The 16,160-nt window shown below is 40.4% G+C and overlaps 2 protein-coding genes across 3 annotated transcripts in view; one reads left to right on the top strand and one right to left on the bottom strand.

Annotated features, from left to right (window-relative positions):
- The window catches only part of plin1 (perilipin 1), a 37,737-nt gene extending 26,826 nt beyond the window's left edge, over positions 1-10,911 (top strand). For both annotated transcript variants that reach the window (XM_066701996.1, XM_066701997.1), the window contains exon 9: positions 8,150-10,911. In XM_066701996.1, the coding sequence (XP_066558093.1) occupies positions 8,150-8,497 (348 nt within the window). In that variant the 3' untranslated portion in view covers positions 8,498-10,911. The remainder of the gene's footprint in view (positions 1-8,149) is intronic.
- Positions 10,912-12,374: 1,463 nt separating this feature from the next.
- Positions 12,375-15,709, bottom strand: LOC136748331 (ras-related and estrogen-regulated growth inhibitor-like protein). Its single transcript, XM_066701998.1, has 4 exons — positions 15,530-15,709; positions 15,341-15,394; positions 15,027-15,103; positions 12,375-14,183 (listed from the first exon to the last, which is right to left on the bottom strand). The coding sequence occupies exons 1-4, from the start codon at positions 15,639-15,641 to the stop codon at positions 13,758-13,760; spliced, it is 669 nt and encodes a 222-aa protein (XP_066558095.1). The 5' UTR covers positions 15,642-15,709; the 3' UTR covers positions 12,375-13,757.
- Between the last annotated feature and the right edge of the window lie 451 nt (positions 15,710-16,160).

Here is a 16,160-nt window from a genome sequence, read left to right as displayed (position 1 = left end):
TTTCCCCAAAAATGAAATGTAATCTGGTCATTCTTTTGGAATTCCTGTATACTTTTAACGTTTATTTCTTCAAAGGTTCTTCAATCCTTCAGGTTTATATTATTTTCTCATTCCATTAATGAATAACAGTCTTGCACTGTCCGAGTTAGTGCCTTCATTTTCTTGGGTTTAAGGGCATGATGAAATCACTCGGGTTTGTAACCAGTCTAGTTAAAAATAGGTTTTTAAAAGATGGAAACATTAAATTATTTTTTCCTTGTTCATATTTAGGACTTTTAACACTTCTGTTTTCCAAATGAGTGTTTACTGAAGGGAGCAGGTACTGACTTTCGGCATCATAAACACAGTGGATTGCAGGACCTTCTAAGTTAAGTTACGTTGAAAATGGGTGTCATTGGGATTCTCTTTCATTAACACCACATACACAACACCTTGAAGCTGCAATATACACTCACCTAAAGGATTATTAGGAACACCATACTAATACTGTGTTTGACCCCCTTTCGCCTTCAGGACTGCCTTAATTCTATGTGGCATTGATTCAACAAGGTGCTGAAAGCATTCTTTAGAAATGTTGGCCCATATTGATAGGATAGCATCTTGCAGTTGATGGAGATTTGTGGGATGCACATCCAGGGCACGAAGCTCCCGTTCCACCACATCCCAAAGATGCTCTATTGGGTTGAGATCTGGTGACTGTGGGGGCCAGTTTAGTACAGTGAACTCATTGTCATGTTCAAGAAACCAATTTGAAATGATTGGACCTTTGTGACATGGTGCATTATCCTGCTGGAAGTAGGATAGAGGAGGATGGGTACATGGTGGTCATAAAGGGATGGACATGGTCAGAAACAATGCTCAGGTAGGCCGTGGCATTTAAACGATGCCCAATTGGCACTAAGGGGCCTAAAGTGTGCCAAGAAAACATCCCCCACACCATTACACCACCACCACCAGCCTGCACAGTGGTAACAAGGCATGATGGATCCATGTTCTCATTCTGTTTACGCCAAATTCTGACTCTACCATCTGAATGTCTCAACAGAAATCGAGACTCATCAGACCAGGCAACATTTTTCCAGTCTTCAACTGTCCAATTTTGGTGAGCTTGTGCAAATTGTAGCCTCTTTTTCCTATTTGTAGTGGAGATGAGTGGTACCCGGTGGGGTCTTCTGCTGTTGTAGCCCATCCGCCTCAAGGTTGTATGTGTTGTGGCTTCACAAATGCTTTGCTGCATACCTCGGTTGTAACGAGTGGTTATTTCAGTCAAAGTTGCTCTTCTTTCAGCTTGAATCAGTCGGCCCATTCTCCTCTGACCTCTATCATCAACAAGGCATTTTCGCCCACAGGACTGCCGCATACTGGATGTTTTTCCCTTTTCACACCATTCTTTGTAAACCCTAGAAATGGTTGTGCGTGAAAATCCCAGTAACTGAGCAGATTGTGAAATACTCAGACCGGCCCGTCTGGCACCAACAACCATGCCACGCTCAAAATTGCTTAAATCACCTTTCTTTCCCATTCAGACATTCAGTTTGGAGTTCAGGAGATTGTCTTGACCAGGACCACACCCCTAAATGCATTGAAGCAACTGCCATGTGATTGGTTGGTTAGATAATTGCATTAATGAGAAATTGAACAGGTGTTCCTAATAATCCTTTAGGTGAGTGTATATATATGTATTTTTTGTGAAACAAAAGTTAATGGAACATAAAAAACTGATGTTAGTAGCGGAAGTATTCACCCCCAACTGTAGCCCAACACAACAAAATGTCCAAATGTCCCCGGGTGGTGAATACTTATGCAATCCACTGTATCCACCTCATTCAAACTTTTTTTTGTAAGTCAATTTTATTTCCATGGCAATCTCTTAAAACTTACAATTTGTTATTAGAGGCACCATACTCTGACCTGGTAATGCTGTGTCACAAGACTAAGTGAAAGGCTTATCTTATTTGAAGGCTTTGTTATGACAAATTAAACAGAATATAAATAGAGTGTTTGAATTCCTTTCTTGTTTGAGATTTTAGTTATCAGCATTTAGTCCTGAAGTTTGGTAGAAACTTTGATAAAGATACAAAAATATATATAGACTATTTAAAAAGCTAATAAGTGAATAAGAAAGGGACATACAAAGTTTACATTACGTCGTTGAACCACCTGGAATGTTAACAATTTTCCCTAGGCTGAATCAGCACTCTCTGACTGATAAGACATAAGTATGGTTTCATCAACAATATTCATGAAACTCTACAAAATCACAGAGCGAGAATCAAACAAAGGGTGGAAGTCATCTCAACAATAACTATATTATATAATTCTACTTCACAAGGACAGACTGCAATATAAATAATGACTGTCCTGACAAATCAGATTTGAAGTAGGATTCTAATTGGGCCCTACATAGCTCAGCCACTTTGCTTTCCGTCTTCAGTCATCTGAAGTCATACGTTTTTTTTTTTGGCGCACACTTTTCCCTACAGAGGCCTTTTCATTGATCAGGTTTTCACACCATCAATTAAAGAGGAGACAAGGCCTTGGTTTCGGAGTAATCAAGTTATTTCCAGTCATATTGAATAAGGAAAAGGAAGTAACTATCACAGCAGGAATCGGTCATCTCACACTGTCCACAGAGCAGCTTCCTTACAGAGACCGCTCATGCGTATCCTTGGTCATGCTGAATTATCAATGGGGCTCGCTGAGGGCAGACTGTAAGGAAACACTTTATTGTGAGTGTAATAGATAAGAGGTTAATGTTTAGTGCACATTTAATCTTCCATTAACGAACATTGTATAGCATGTTCATGTAAAAAGCCATTGACGTGTTCCACGGGTGCCTTAAATATATCTCCCAATAATGCCACTAACAAATGATGGTCGTCAGTATAATCCATCTGAACCTCGTAGCGTCCTGTAGTATTAATTAACTCGAGCACAAGCCATTGGCCTTTTCTTTGCATTTCATAGTTTGTCAATTAAGTAAAGTAAATTACATTTAAATGAAACACTTGCGAGCACACACAGAAACATTGTTGACTAAAACCTCAGGCCTCGGCTTTGGCAGACCTATTCTAGTGTAGCTCAACACATGGACCTTCCAGTCCGTTCGATGACAAGACTTGGAGAGAATCATCTCTCAAAAAGCAGATAATCACGTATTGTTTTTGTCAGAGGTGATCCGATGAGACATTCCCTGTGGTAAGTGTAAAACTGCGTTTTTGTTTTTTGTTGTTGTTTTACGAAGCATCTTAACAAGATCCCTTTATTTTTCCACCCAACCTGAATAACATTTCTGTTTCTATCAGTTTTCACTCTATTATTTCCTTCCAGACGTCTCCGTTTCCTCCATCTCATTTCCCCCAGGAGAAGACATTACGTGACGTTCGATGTGTGTGTACACTGAGGAATTAGGACTACACTTAATTATAGATTTGCTTTTCGCTCCTGCAAAAACACCTTTTGCAAACACCACACCCTGCTGATGTACTCTTTGAGGTAATATCATACTACTATATCTGCCTTCGTGCCTTTCCCCATTTGCATACACGTACAGATGGGAGTAATGGGTGCGTTTCCATTGGATACGTCTCTCTTCATTGCAACATAACTTTTTTGTAAGACCGGTGTGATAATTTATTTATTGTTTTTGTGGGTTGCAGCATAGGTGAGATCTATGATGTCAACCTTCAAGGCTAACCACTAACGAGCAGCTGTTTGGCATTTCATTGTGTGTTTTCATTTGACCATTAGTCGTATAAAAGTATTTGGACCAGCGTTCCTAACATGAAAACTGAATGGAGTATTTGCTTCATAGTAAATACAATTACTTAAAAGGGTTTAACATCCCTGGAGTTCTAATCAAAGGTCCTAATTAAGACCATAGGTTTCCTCTAAAGTGTAAATCCTCGCCTCTTGTAATCCTTTATGGTCTATGAGCTGCTCTCACATTTTAGGAGATTTTGTAATAGATGTATTTATTGATGCACGTGGGGCTAATGCCTTTAGGCCAACTCTATATAGTACTTTTTATGTATGTGGAAAATACATAAAAATAAAGATAACCTATCATGAGCAGTTAGTGCTTTGAACACCCAACAGGTATTTTCTAACTTGTGGAACAATATTTATTATTATTATTATTTTGTGATCAGTGATAATTTAAATTATAGAGCTCACTATGGCATTTGAGTGACTTCATACTGCTATATATGAAAAATAAGCCACACTGGGTTTAAGTGTGCAGTATTCTGCATATCCTCCACATTACACCATTTAAAGAGGTAATCTACTGGCTGGCTGGACAGAACATTAGAAGTCATGAGCAGAATTGCATCAAAACCAATAAACGAACCTGTTAATAGGAAACAGACTATTTTAATTGTAATTATGCTGGGTGCAAGTTCCGTGGCCAAACTTGATGTATATCCTTTAATGATGCATTAACACCCACTTGACCATAATTAACGGGGAGCAAGATCAGATTGCTCCGGCTGCTCTAAAAACCTCTGGATGAGGCAAAGGAATTAGGATAGACTTGATCCCACATTTTCATCAACTAGTTTCCTCTTGGTATAATCTATAACAGACACACAACACGTGCACACACATTTCTAAACTGGAAGCAGAGTACGGCTACTAGGACAAACTGTCTTCCCAGAATACCATCTGATTTTGTAATTATACACAGGCCCGACTGGCATACGCTTCTGAAAATGGAATAGGAAGAGCTCGGATGGTGTCCAAGACATTTACACAGACAAATGAAATATGCTGAAAAAAACAATAGTCATCACAAATGGAAACCCAAGGTTGTATTAATCATCAGAACCGTAGGAAAAGCAGTAACGAACTACAGGTGACAAACAGATGCACCAACATCTGTTTATGGCTTGATTTTGAATGATTTACTGCCTTTCATTTTTGTTTTGACATTACGCAAGAACTACTGTGAAAACAAGAACCAGACCTTTGTCCTCTTCCAGGCTGTCTTATATAATCTAATTGAAACTGCAACAGCTGGTTTTGAGAAATGTCACTATGGAAAATCTGGAAAATTTTGCCATAGTCTTCCTTGTCATCGTTGTCTAACTTTGCTAGCTTTCTTGTGTGTTTTATGGTCTTACTATGCAATACCCTGATTTACCAAAGTCTGATTTTATAAGGGCTTGTGAAACATCTCTTATCAGTATCATCAATGGTGGATCATCAACTCTAATCTACTGTAGAGATGCACAGTGAAAGTGTTGCACATTTCAGATCAATCTTCGGGCCCATGCAGACAAATTGGCAATGAATTCAGAAAGGTGGAGGTTAATTGAACACGGAATGGGATAAACTGGAGTGGATTGATCTTGGAGGAACAATAAACACAGAAGACTCTAGGTTGCCTGTAAGTGAGCATTTCAAAAACTGAAGTTTCAGTTGCACTGGATCCCTACCCAGCAGCTTTACTCTGTTGTTAAGACTTGCACCTCTTTGTTTTCTCCCCAGTCCAGGTTAATGAAACTGTATCTTGAACACTGAACAAGACATGATTAAGGTGGCAGTGGCAGGCAAGCCTGTAAAAGCTTGCATGGGCTCAAACAAAGAGCTCCAGAGAAGCAGCGAGGTGGAACAGCAGATCAGTCGGATCTCTTTGTGAGCGCCTACCTGCAGGTGTAAACTTTGAGAACGCACAAAGCTTACTTTCCTTTACACGCATATCGTGAAAGTGACGCGGTAATAAGGGATACAGACAGAGTTGAGGTACTGGTCACTGGGAATAGATAGTAGAGTTTATCAACTGGTTTTGTTGTTGTTTTTTATCAGTTTGAGCGCTTTATGCATTTTCACTTTAGTTCCAAAAACTCCTGTTATTGCAATGTTAATTTCATTAACCTGCATAGCTTTACTTAAGAACATGAGAAAGTTTACAAACGAGAGGAGGCCATTTGACCTATTGTGCTTGTTTGGTGTCCATTAATAATTAAGTGATCTAGTCTATTTTTGAATGTTCCCAGATTTTCAGCTTCTACCACATCGCTGAGGAGTTTGTTCCAGACTGAGACAATTCTGTGTGAAGAAGCGTCTCCTGTTTTCTGTCTTGAATGTCTTGAAGGCCAATTTCCATTTGTGTCCCTGGGTGCGTGTGTCCCTGCTGATCTGGAAAAGCTTCTCTGGTTTGATGTGGTCGATGCCTTTCATGATTTTGAAGACTTGAATCAAGTCCCCACGTAGTCAGGGTGAAATGGTTCAGTTCAGTTCCCTCAGTCTCTCAGTAGGACATTCCCTTCAGACCTGGAATAAGTCTGGTTGCTCTCCTCTGAACTGCCTCTAGAGCAGCAATATCTTTCTTGAAGTGTGGAGCCCAGAACTGTCCACAGTATCCAGATGAGCTCTAACTAGTGCATTGTACAGTCTGAACATCACTGCCCTTGTTCTCAATTCTACACTTTTGACAATATACCCTAACATGCTGTTTGCCTTTTTTATTGCTTCCCCACATTGTTTGGATGGAGAAAGTGAGGAGTCCTTAAAATAAGATGCATTTCCTTAACAAGCAAGATAATAACAATTGTTTCTAAGAAAGTATGCCTTGAATATGTTGTATTTTGTCTTGTACCATTGGCAGATTTTTTTCACTTATTTCAAGCCTTTTTTGCTTGAAATTTGCTTGAAATAAGTGACAAAATCCCTTTAAGAGAGTGCTCCTAATCTCAGCTCGTTACCTGTATAAAAGACACCTGGGAGCCAGAAATCTTGCTGATTGATAGGGGATCAAATACTTATTTCACTCATTAACACGCAAATCAATGTATAACTTTTTTGAAATGCGTTTTTCTGGATTTTCTTGCTGTTATTCTGTCTCACTGTTAAAATACATCTACCATTAAAATTATAGACTGATCATTTCTTTGTCAGTGGGCAAACGTACAAAATCAGCAGGGGATCAAATACTTTTTGCCTCACTGTATATGGAACATTTTTATTTTATTTTATTTTTTTGCAATATTCTTTAAAGAACCTATTGCAATTTATATATAAGGACCTGTCCTGTGCTTGACCAAACCTGCAATAAAGTTTACTTTTAAGATGCATTTTTTTTTTCCCCCCAGGGAAAAATGACCAAGTCCTTGAGACGTCTGTTATTAGCCACTGTAGCTCTTTAACTGTTGACCCTGTTTTTATTTCTTTTCTTTTCCATCATATGCTTTCTTTTGGCAGGAGGACTGATAACAGTCCCCTCCTGTTCATACAGCGTGGAGGCGTTTGACAGGCAAAGCGGTGCAGTCAGACTGGTTTATAGCTCTGGGGTCCTGCTGTGCATTGGCCGGGCATTGATCCACTAGTCTGTGAGGGGGGTCAGGGAATCTGACAAACAGTCGTTTGGGCTACAGACAAGCCGGGCTCCTTTTATAGCCTTCCCTCCCTCTTTCCTTCATTAACCCCTGGCATGTTCCTGTTTGGATCCTCTGAAACGCGCAGACTGATGGAGACTCCAATAGGTCTGGCACCAGCCAACCTATGAAGATCCCAGTCTGTTGTCTGCCAGTGTGGAGATTCCATACCAACACGAGGCAGAATCACAAGGCTGGGAGCAAAAGGATACAAATACCCAGCCTGCTCTCTCATGTCGTTGAAGGTCAGCCCAAGTTCAGAAGCATGTCTGCATGGTCTCGTTTAGATTGCAGAGATGCTTGGGGATCTTCGTCTCTTAGCTGCGTATTGGAATGTGCCTTCCACTAGGAGAAGGGAAGTTTTAATATGCCTCCCTAACACAGGCACTTATGCAAAACAAAAATAAGACTGCTCGGCTTCCCAGAAATGACTTGCGAAATGTGCGAGTCTATAGGAAACTGGGAGAAATTTTCAAAGGCCTCTTCATACTGTGAGACTATGTATGAAAATCTAACCTCTTGAATCCGGATGAATGGAACAACCAGTAACGTCAGAAAGACATGATTTAGATTAAGCATGACTGTTGATGTGGACCTCCTCTCATTACACCACCTGCCTCAGGTTTTTATGGGCAAACAATGTCAAAAGCTCACCATTTCTCATTCATGCCTCCTATACCTTAATGCCCGGCCAACAGTGCGAAAGTCAAACAATGAAATGTGTTCATGCTTTTTTATCTTTTTTCTTTCCAATGTTGTGACCTACTTTGCAGCTGCCAGGGATGTCCACGAAAGAGCGTGAAGAGCCAGACCCTGTTACTGAAGATGAGAAGAAGCAGAACAGAACACCAGACAGCGGGACCAGAAGAGGGGAGCAGATGCAGGCAGTCCCAGCTCCTGAGGGTCCAGCACAGGGCCCTGCGAGCCCGGAGAGGAGTGGAGTTGTTGCGCGGCCTGAAGCCTCAGACCCGGCTTGCGAGAAAGTCCTGGAGCAGAAGACGCTCTCAAGTGGCTCATCCCACCGTGAGGTCAGGAGAGGCGAGAGCCCCCTGAAGACTATGAGCTCCACCTACACACGCACAACACACACCAGTGTCCATTCCACTGCCAAAATGGACTGACTAGCCTGGTCTCCTGGGGAAGGTACACAAGAGAGGGTGGGGCTTGGTTTTGAGAAAATTATACCCAAAATAACTGCAAGGCTCACCAGACCAAGAGCACCCACAGCCATGTTTAATCTGTCCATGTCACATTTCTTGCAGCTCCATGTGTTCACGTATGTTTTGAACAGTAAGTGCCTGTGTGATCTGTCTTACCAGGGGTAGAGAGAATTGAGGAATACAAATTTCAGACCTCAGGGGTGCAAATCTAGGTTAATTAGAGTGTTTATGTCTGCAGGTTTTCGCCCTAGTCATCTTACAAAGCTCACTTGTATATGAAGGTAACCAGAGTGCTATTATAACACTGTTTAATAGAGCAGGAAGCTGGAGTTTGCTTTGTGAGCCAGCAGAAGGGGAAAAGTACTGAGAAGGATTTAGAAAAGAGCAGGCCGAAGAGGAAATTAAGGGAGGGCTTTAAATTTTACTATGGAGAATGGGAAAAGAGCCAAACATAGTGCACGGAAAATAATTAAAAGTCAAGGAAATCGATGGAAATATCTCTTGCTTGCTGTGAGAAGTGTATCCTGCATATTTAAAAACGTAAACATTTAAAAATACATTTCAGTTTAAGAGGATAGGAGGTATTCTATTCATAATTAATTCTATTAAGTTTCCACTTAATGTTAATGTAAGTTTTTGGTTGCTTTGTATTTTTTGTTTAATCTTTTATCACATATTTTACATTAAAATCCTGATACTTCACCTCTTTGGAAATTAGTTTAGGACCCAAATTGTACTCCTCTTATTGTACATGCACATCGTAATTGTACTCCTCTCCTCTCACTAGACATAAGGTCCATTTACATTTTGGCTATTCTTAACTGGTCTATGTGAAAGCTTCAGTTTGCACACTTCATATCACTCTCGCTCAGATTGTGCTCCAGTAGTGGCCTTATACCCAGTGAATGAAGAGGGTAAATCTCTTGTCCTTATATCACATGCACACAGTTACATTTCAAAAGGGAAATTCACGAAGAATAAAACGCATTCGTATTGTACTTGGGATGTTTACGTTTCCAGAATAACAGTGTTGAACCCAATTGGAGTCTATTTGCCTGGTCTCGGTTTTTAAACGGGCCATTTCTTCGAGAGGGCGGTGCATATTGGAAGCACACTTTTACACCGCAATGTCAGAGGAATTTGTAAGCCGTATAGCATTGCTTTTTCAATTGTATAAGCTTTGGGGATAAGATTTTCATTTGATGGCAAATACTATTATTTTGCTGTTGATTTGATTCGACAGCAAAGAACAATCCTATTAAATCTTCAGTTGGTCTAAAATTACTGCTGACTTTATGAAAGGATTGAGTTCAAGATTTTCATGGATATTTTCTAGCTTTTTATTTCATTTTTCTGGAATGTCTACATTTTTTTTTTTCCTTCATTTCTTACCCAGCATGTGAGCAGACGGTTCTCCTGCTGGGAAATGTTCTTGTTGATCGTCCCCATCCCCCCCACCACCTTTTTTTTTTTTTTCTTTTCCCCCCTACTCTATTAAACTGTGTAATACATGTCAGAGGAGAACCACCAAAGGACAGAAAAGATTGTACAGGAAAGTAATTTTGGACTATATTTTATGGACGGGTAGTATTTTCATTCATTGTTTTTTTTATAGAAGAAATCTGCACTTTTATTGCTGTATCTTACCTGATTCACAAAGTCCCAGCACTATTTTTGAGTAAAAAAGGGAAGGCTTGTTTAATTTTTAATGAATAATGCTTAAATCATATATGACACGTGTTCTGTGTTTCAAAGGGTTATGCCTAGGGGGAGGGTTACAGTGTTCTTTTAATTGAAGTACATTTTTTCTTAAGTAGTAGCTGTATTTTAGATTACTGTGACATTTTCTGTTCTGAAATTATACTCCAGATTTTGTTTAATCAGATTGCACTTATTAAACCACTTGCATTTTTTTTCTTATTTCAAATTAATTGCATTGCAATTTAGTGCAAATTGATAGAAATATTTTCTCTGTGAGGATTATCTTGCACTATTAAAATTCTTATTATATCATTGCTTCAGTTGCCTAATTTAAGATCAAGCACTCTTGCTGTGATGTTTTCATTTTTGAATGATTAACTCAAATGATCATTCAGAGTCTTTTAATATGAACATATTCTTAACACTCTTTGGTCTTAAATCACATCTGAAAATTGAAAGGTATATTATGTTTCTACATGAATTGGTTCCTTCATCTAAGACATGATTATTTCGCCTCGAGAGACTTTGTCTCCGTATTAAAAACTCTCTTTTGCAATTCTGCAGAAATTAAAGTGTTTCACAATGTAATGTTCCTTTAATGTTTTGATGTGTTGCCTAAGGAAAGACTGGTTACATTACCTATTAACCCCATCAATAAACTGTTTTATAACCTATAGGTTTGTAAGTGTCTATTTTATGGAATCTCTCCAGTCTGGCAAATTATAGAGCGAGGGTGGGGGAGGCAGGGGGAGGTCAGTTGTTTGTGTTCTTGAGACGTTTCCCCTTGTGCCAACAAAATACACTACCTTCAAAGAAATTACATTTTAAAAAGTAAAAATCACATCCTCAGAAGATGCCTAGAGGTCTTTATCTCAGATGATTCATTAAGGAAGTATTTTTTCCTCAACACAACACCTTTTCTCAGTCAGTCATGCTTTGCTCATGATTTCAGCATAGTCTGTCTTCCTTCGAGTGAACAATGGGGAAACGCAGAGTTTTAAGGGCACATTCGTGGTCCATTTTATAGCCAAGCAGAACCCGTTGTTTATACAATGGACAATAGAACATTTAGTAAGAATTTAGTGGGAGATTTTTTTTTTTTTCCCTGCCAAAGATTTCAAGCTGGTTTAAAATCCCATCTTTACTGCAGATGTGAGGTTGGTATCAGGAGGCTAGTTGGTCAGTGCTTCAGGATAAGAGCTGGTTACCAGTAGAATACCAATCCAACCCAATCAACAGTCGTGTAAAATACCCTGAGCAAGTTCCCTAACCTACTTCTCTTGCATGTTAAAGCTGAGCCATAACACTGTCCTATTGTTGTGACTGAAACAGCACTTATTAATACATGGTTTTCCCCTCAGTCTGCAAGTCGTTTGGATTTAAGTGTCTTGTTAAAAAGCTAATTATCAAGCTTTCTTGTTTGGTTCTGTTTTTGAAGCTGGACCATTTCTGAAGCTTTGTATCTTCTTCATGGGCAAATATGGGAAATGTGCCTGTTGGGGTTGTCATTAATGCCCATAATGTCCACATGCCAAGCAAAATATTGAGAGCATTCAGAATGGACTTAACCCATCTGCGATTCTGCCTTTAGTTATATCATTTCCTTAAGCAAGACCACCTCGTTACAACCCTTTGTAAACAGAAACAGCAAACCAGACATCTGGTTTTGCCAACCATTGGATTTTTCAGGCTTTTGGAATAATTCCTTGAACATGAGGTTTCAGACTTCCACACTGCATTCAGAACAAAGCTGGGTTTGGTCACCATGTCTAGATGTGTTGTAGCAATGGCTGAATTGGGTTGTTCTCTAGATCTTAATATTTTCCTGGGTGAAAATTAAGAACTGTACTATTGATATCAACTGTCTGTCCTCAAAGCTTACAGTCAAAATGTTCCCCACAATACCATTTAATAAACCAGTGCAATATAGAAAGTATTCTGCAATCTCACGTCAAAACTAATTTAGCAATCGCACAATCGTAAAATGGGAGGTTGTGAGGTTATTGTGTGTGTCTGGAAGTGTATTTTCATTTAAGACTGATTGAAGTACCAGGCCTTCTGAAAATATAATCATTACAAAACTACAATGACATGAAATGGTGACAAACAGAAACAAAAATAAAATATCCACTTCAGATTTCATATAATTATCGCTTAATATATTTATTAATTTCATAGCTGAACATTTGTACAAAATAAAATGTTTTTTTTTGCAAAAGTTTTTTTTAAATAATCACATGTACATATTTACATCACATTATACATTCAAAGATTTTTCTTTACACAATAGTGTGAAGCTGCACATCACATATTGCCCTACTTCACATTCAGCTCACAGAATTATTCATCCGTCTAAAGTATTAAGTTGTAGAAAGTGCTCAATTGTTTCATTTTAGAGAAGACTGAAAAGAAAACATGAGTGATATGTTCTAGTGAGTTGCCCTCCCCCTAAAAGACTTAAGTATTGCTTTTAGGTTTTAATGTAGTTTATAATTTACAAACCAAACCATTATAATAAAATAATTGGCTTGCTATGCAGGGTTTCCAAAGAATTTAATATTATGCGAGATCCTTTGGTTTGGGGCTTTGGACACTGGAACTGGCGTTCGTTTCAGAGACATAGACTAGATGTTTCAGGAAACCATACACAGCAACTAGTGAACCCTTGACTTCCTAAGAGCAGTCGGCGGTGACAAAAATAATGAGATGTGTGCCATTCTGGCAGATGAGAATAAACAATGAAAAACGGGCCTATAACCAGGCTAAATCTGTCAATGCAGGATAAAAACAAGCACCCATGTGAACAATATCTCAAAAGATAGAGATAGAGAAGAGAGGCAGGCCGATGCAAAGTGCTGGAGCTCACAGTAAAATATTGAGTGCTTTAAGATTTTAGTGAGGGCTTTCAGTAATTATGTTAAAAATGGTGGTGGGTTTTCTGATGTTTTATTGGGGGATTTTATTCTGCATTATCGGAGCCAAATCACTGCTGACTTCAGTCTTTGTTGCACTGCATGTTTTTCCCCCGCATCATTCAGTACAACTCAAGTTTTGCTCTCTTAACAAAGAGCTGGCAGGATTGCAATTTCTCAATCACTGGCTCCCTATCTCACACTCACCCTATCCCCATGCGACAGCCTGGGCCGCGGCACATAAGGAATCTCAGTACATATGCTGCAGATAACAGGATAGTTCCCATGCTCCTTTGCACTCCCACTTACAGGTGCTTTATAGATTATCTTTCCACACCATTACGAGAAAGACATAATTTACAGATTCTTGCATCAATGAGAAGCACTTTCTGAAAAGATGCAATCTCTGCTCGGGTTCCCTCTTTCTTCACTCTTGCGTCCAGTTCCAATGAACACGGGACAGTGCTTTCATAAACCTTGGGCACACGGATCACACGCATGACACCCCATCAAACTGGGCTCGTTTACAGCCAAAGAGCCTCGTTACCAAAGGCAGAAGGAGTAACCCTGTAGGGCGTTCATGTATCCTGGCACCGCCGCATCCTCTCTCACAGAGAGTCTGTCCTTCGTCTGGTGAACACGGCAGACATGCTCTTCACGATGCTTTTGATCCCGGCCGGTTTCTTCACCGCCGTCTTTGACTCCCGGATCCTCTCAATGAGCCCGTGGAAGACCAGAAGCACACTGTGGTAGTTTTCGGCAGCAGACACCTCATAGAAGGCGCAGTCCGTGGACAGGGCCAACAGGCGGCCCTCCTCGCTGGAGACTGTCCTGCGGTGGTGCAAGTCCCTCTTGTTGCCCACGATCACGATGGGAACCTTCTCAGCGCCCAGGTAGTCCTTCACCGCCTTGATGGACTGGATCTGCTTGGAGATGCTGTTAAAACTGGCTCGGTCGCAGATGCTGTACACCAGGACAAAGCCGTCGGCCCACTGCAGTCTTTTCTCACACGTGGTAGTCTCGCAGGATGGGTCCTTTTTTCCCAGAAACAAAATGGGGGTCATTTCATTAGCAAGATTATGCTCTACATATTGGCCATTTTAGGGAATGAAGGCTCTTGTGAAATTTCACTCTTTTTTTGTTCTTATTATGAAACTCAAGGGTTGGGTGATTTGTAAGCATGCGCACTTCTCCCAGCCACTTCGCTAGAACTGGATTGCGTCATGAGCTGGCTTACGTCACTGATGCTCACCCCTAGTGTGGGAGTAGAAACCCTGGCATATTTATCAGTTATACTAAAGCAAGCCTTAGAATGCCTATAAATGCATTAAGCTAATATGTCACTGTTCATGTTTAAGGTTTCTTGGAGAGTAGTGTGACACTCTCGGTTTAGCAGCAACCCGTCGCACTGTGCGTCGCAGTCGGAAAAATAGTCGCGTTTTTGTTGCGCAGATTTCAACAGTTCTGCACAGAGCTGCAGAATCCAACAGATCCCATTGGTGCAGCCGCGAAGACCTGTGCAAACCTGCGGACATCTGCGCAGCGCGACCCCAGCCTCATCATGCGTCCCAAGTCACCGGCAATAGTTGCGCAGTAAATCTGAGCAAAACCCAAGTGCGTGTTCCCTCTGATAAAAGGACCACAATAACCACCCGAGACTGAAACCTCTGCATGCCACATCCTACATCGCATTGGCAATAGCGTGGTATTTGCATCAGCAGCATTTTAGATGACCGTTCAAAAGAGGATCCGAGAAGAGGTCAGAGATACTGCGCACGTCGATGCTGCTACTGTTTCCGGATGCATAGACTGCACAGCACACGGAGGGAAGCGCAGTTTGTCAGAACACCGGCTGTAGTTCATTTGCTTACACTTACCTGTGAATAAGGAGAGTCCCAGATGTTGAAGGAAATTTCCCTGCCGTCTACAATAAAGTTGTGACTGTAAATTGATTCTGGAAAAAGAAATGGAAATAAGTTCAGGTGAGATTGCAATAGTTGCCGTATAACTGACTATCAGGTTTAATGCAATTCAAAAGGCAATGCATGTCATTATACTTCTACTATAGACGCTTAATGCATTAATAGCATGATGACCTCCCTACGGCATCTCCATCTAACTGCGCAGAGCAAGAGCTGCCGAAAACATCAGGAAGAAAGAAGTTGCACTGTAGTGCACGACATGTAATTACCTATATCTCCATATTCCCCGATGAATCTCCGAGTCAGGAATCGCACCGTGAGAGCTGCAATAAATAAATACATCAACACATAATCTTAGTGGTGCACATGTATTCCTTATAGATCATATACAGTCATCAGAAAGAGATTAAGACTGCCTGTGTAAGCGTAAACAAGTCATATAATAATAATAAACTTACCAGATTTGCCCACATTATCTGTTCCTAAAACCACTACGTTTGCATCCATCTTTAAAGCACTGAGTCCTGTCATTTCTGCTGAAAGTCTTGCTTTGCAGGGACTTCGGACCATTGGCTGAAGCAGTCAGAGCAGGACGGTGCGCACCTGCAGTCACTGAGTCACTGAGCGGCGCCTCCGAGCTGCGCGCAATAGCACTCTGCGGGATGTACCATTATCCCCCACATGCAGGGAAATACTGTTCAAATAACTTCCCGACAAGTAATTCAAGACAAACTACAAATTGATAATACATAAATGAATATAATTCAAAATTTTAATAAGATATGAATACACACATATCACCATGTCGTTAAAATTTCCACATCTGCTTTAAACACATAATGGTATCTTCTGAATGTCTACAACACTCATCCCACGTGTATCGTATGCAAATCCGCGGAGTGGGAGGGGCCGGGGGCTGACTGGCGTGACGTACGCATCCTTTTAACACTTTGATTTCCCCCGCCGTGCATGTTATTGTATATTTTACGAAATTAAAATGCAAAGCCATACATGAAATAAAAGCATGGTTGCTATATATCATTTCAATTCTCTTTCTATGTGCATTCGATCTGCGTGTTTTAACTGTTG

This window comes from Amia ocellicauda, chromosome 4, assembly GCF_036373705.1.
Source record: "Amia ocellicauda isolate fAmiCal2 chromosome 4, fAmiCal2.hap1, whole genome shotgun sequence".
Classification (NCBI taxonomy): domain Eukaryota; kingdom Metazoa; phylum Chordata; class Actinopteri; order Amiiformes; family Amiidae; genus Amia; species Amia ocellicauda.
The sequence above is the reverse complement of the archived record's forward strand: the minus strand, read 5'-3'. Positions and strand labels throughout refer to the sequence as shown.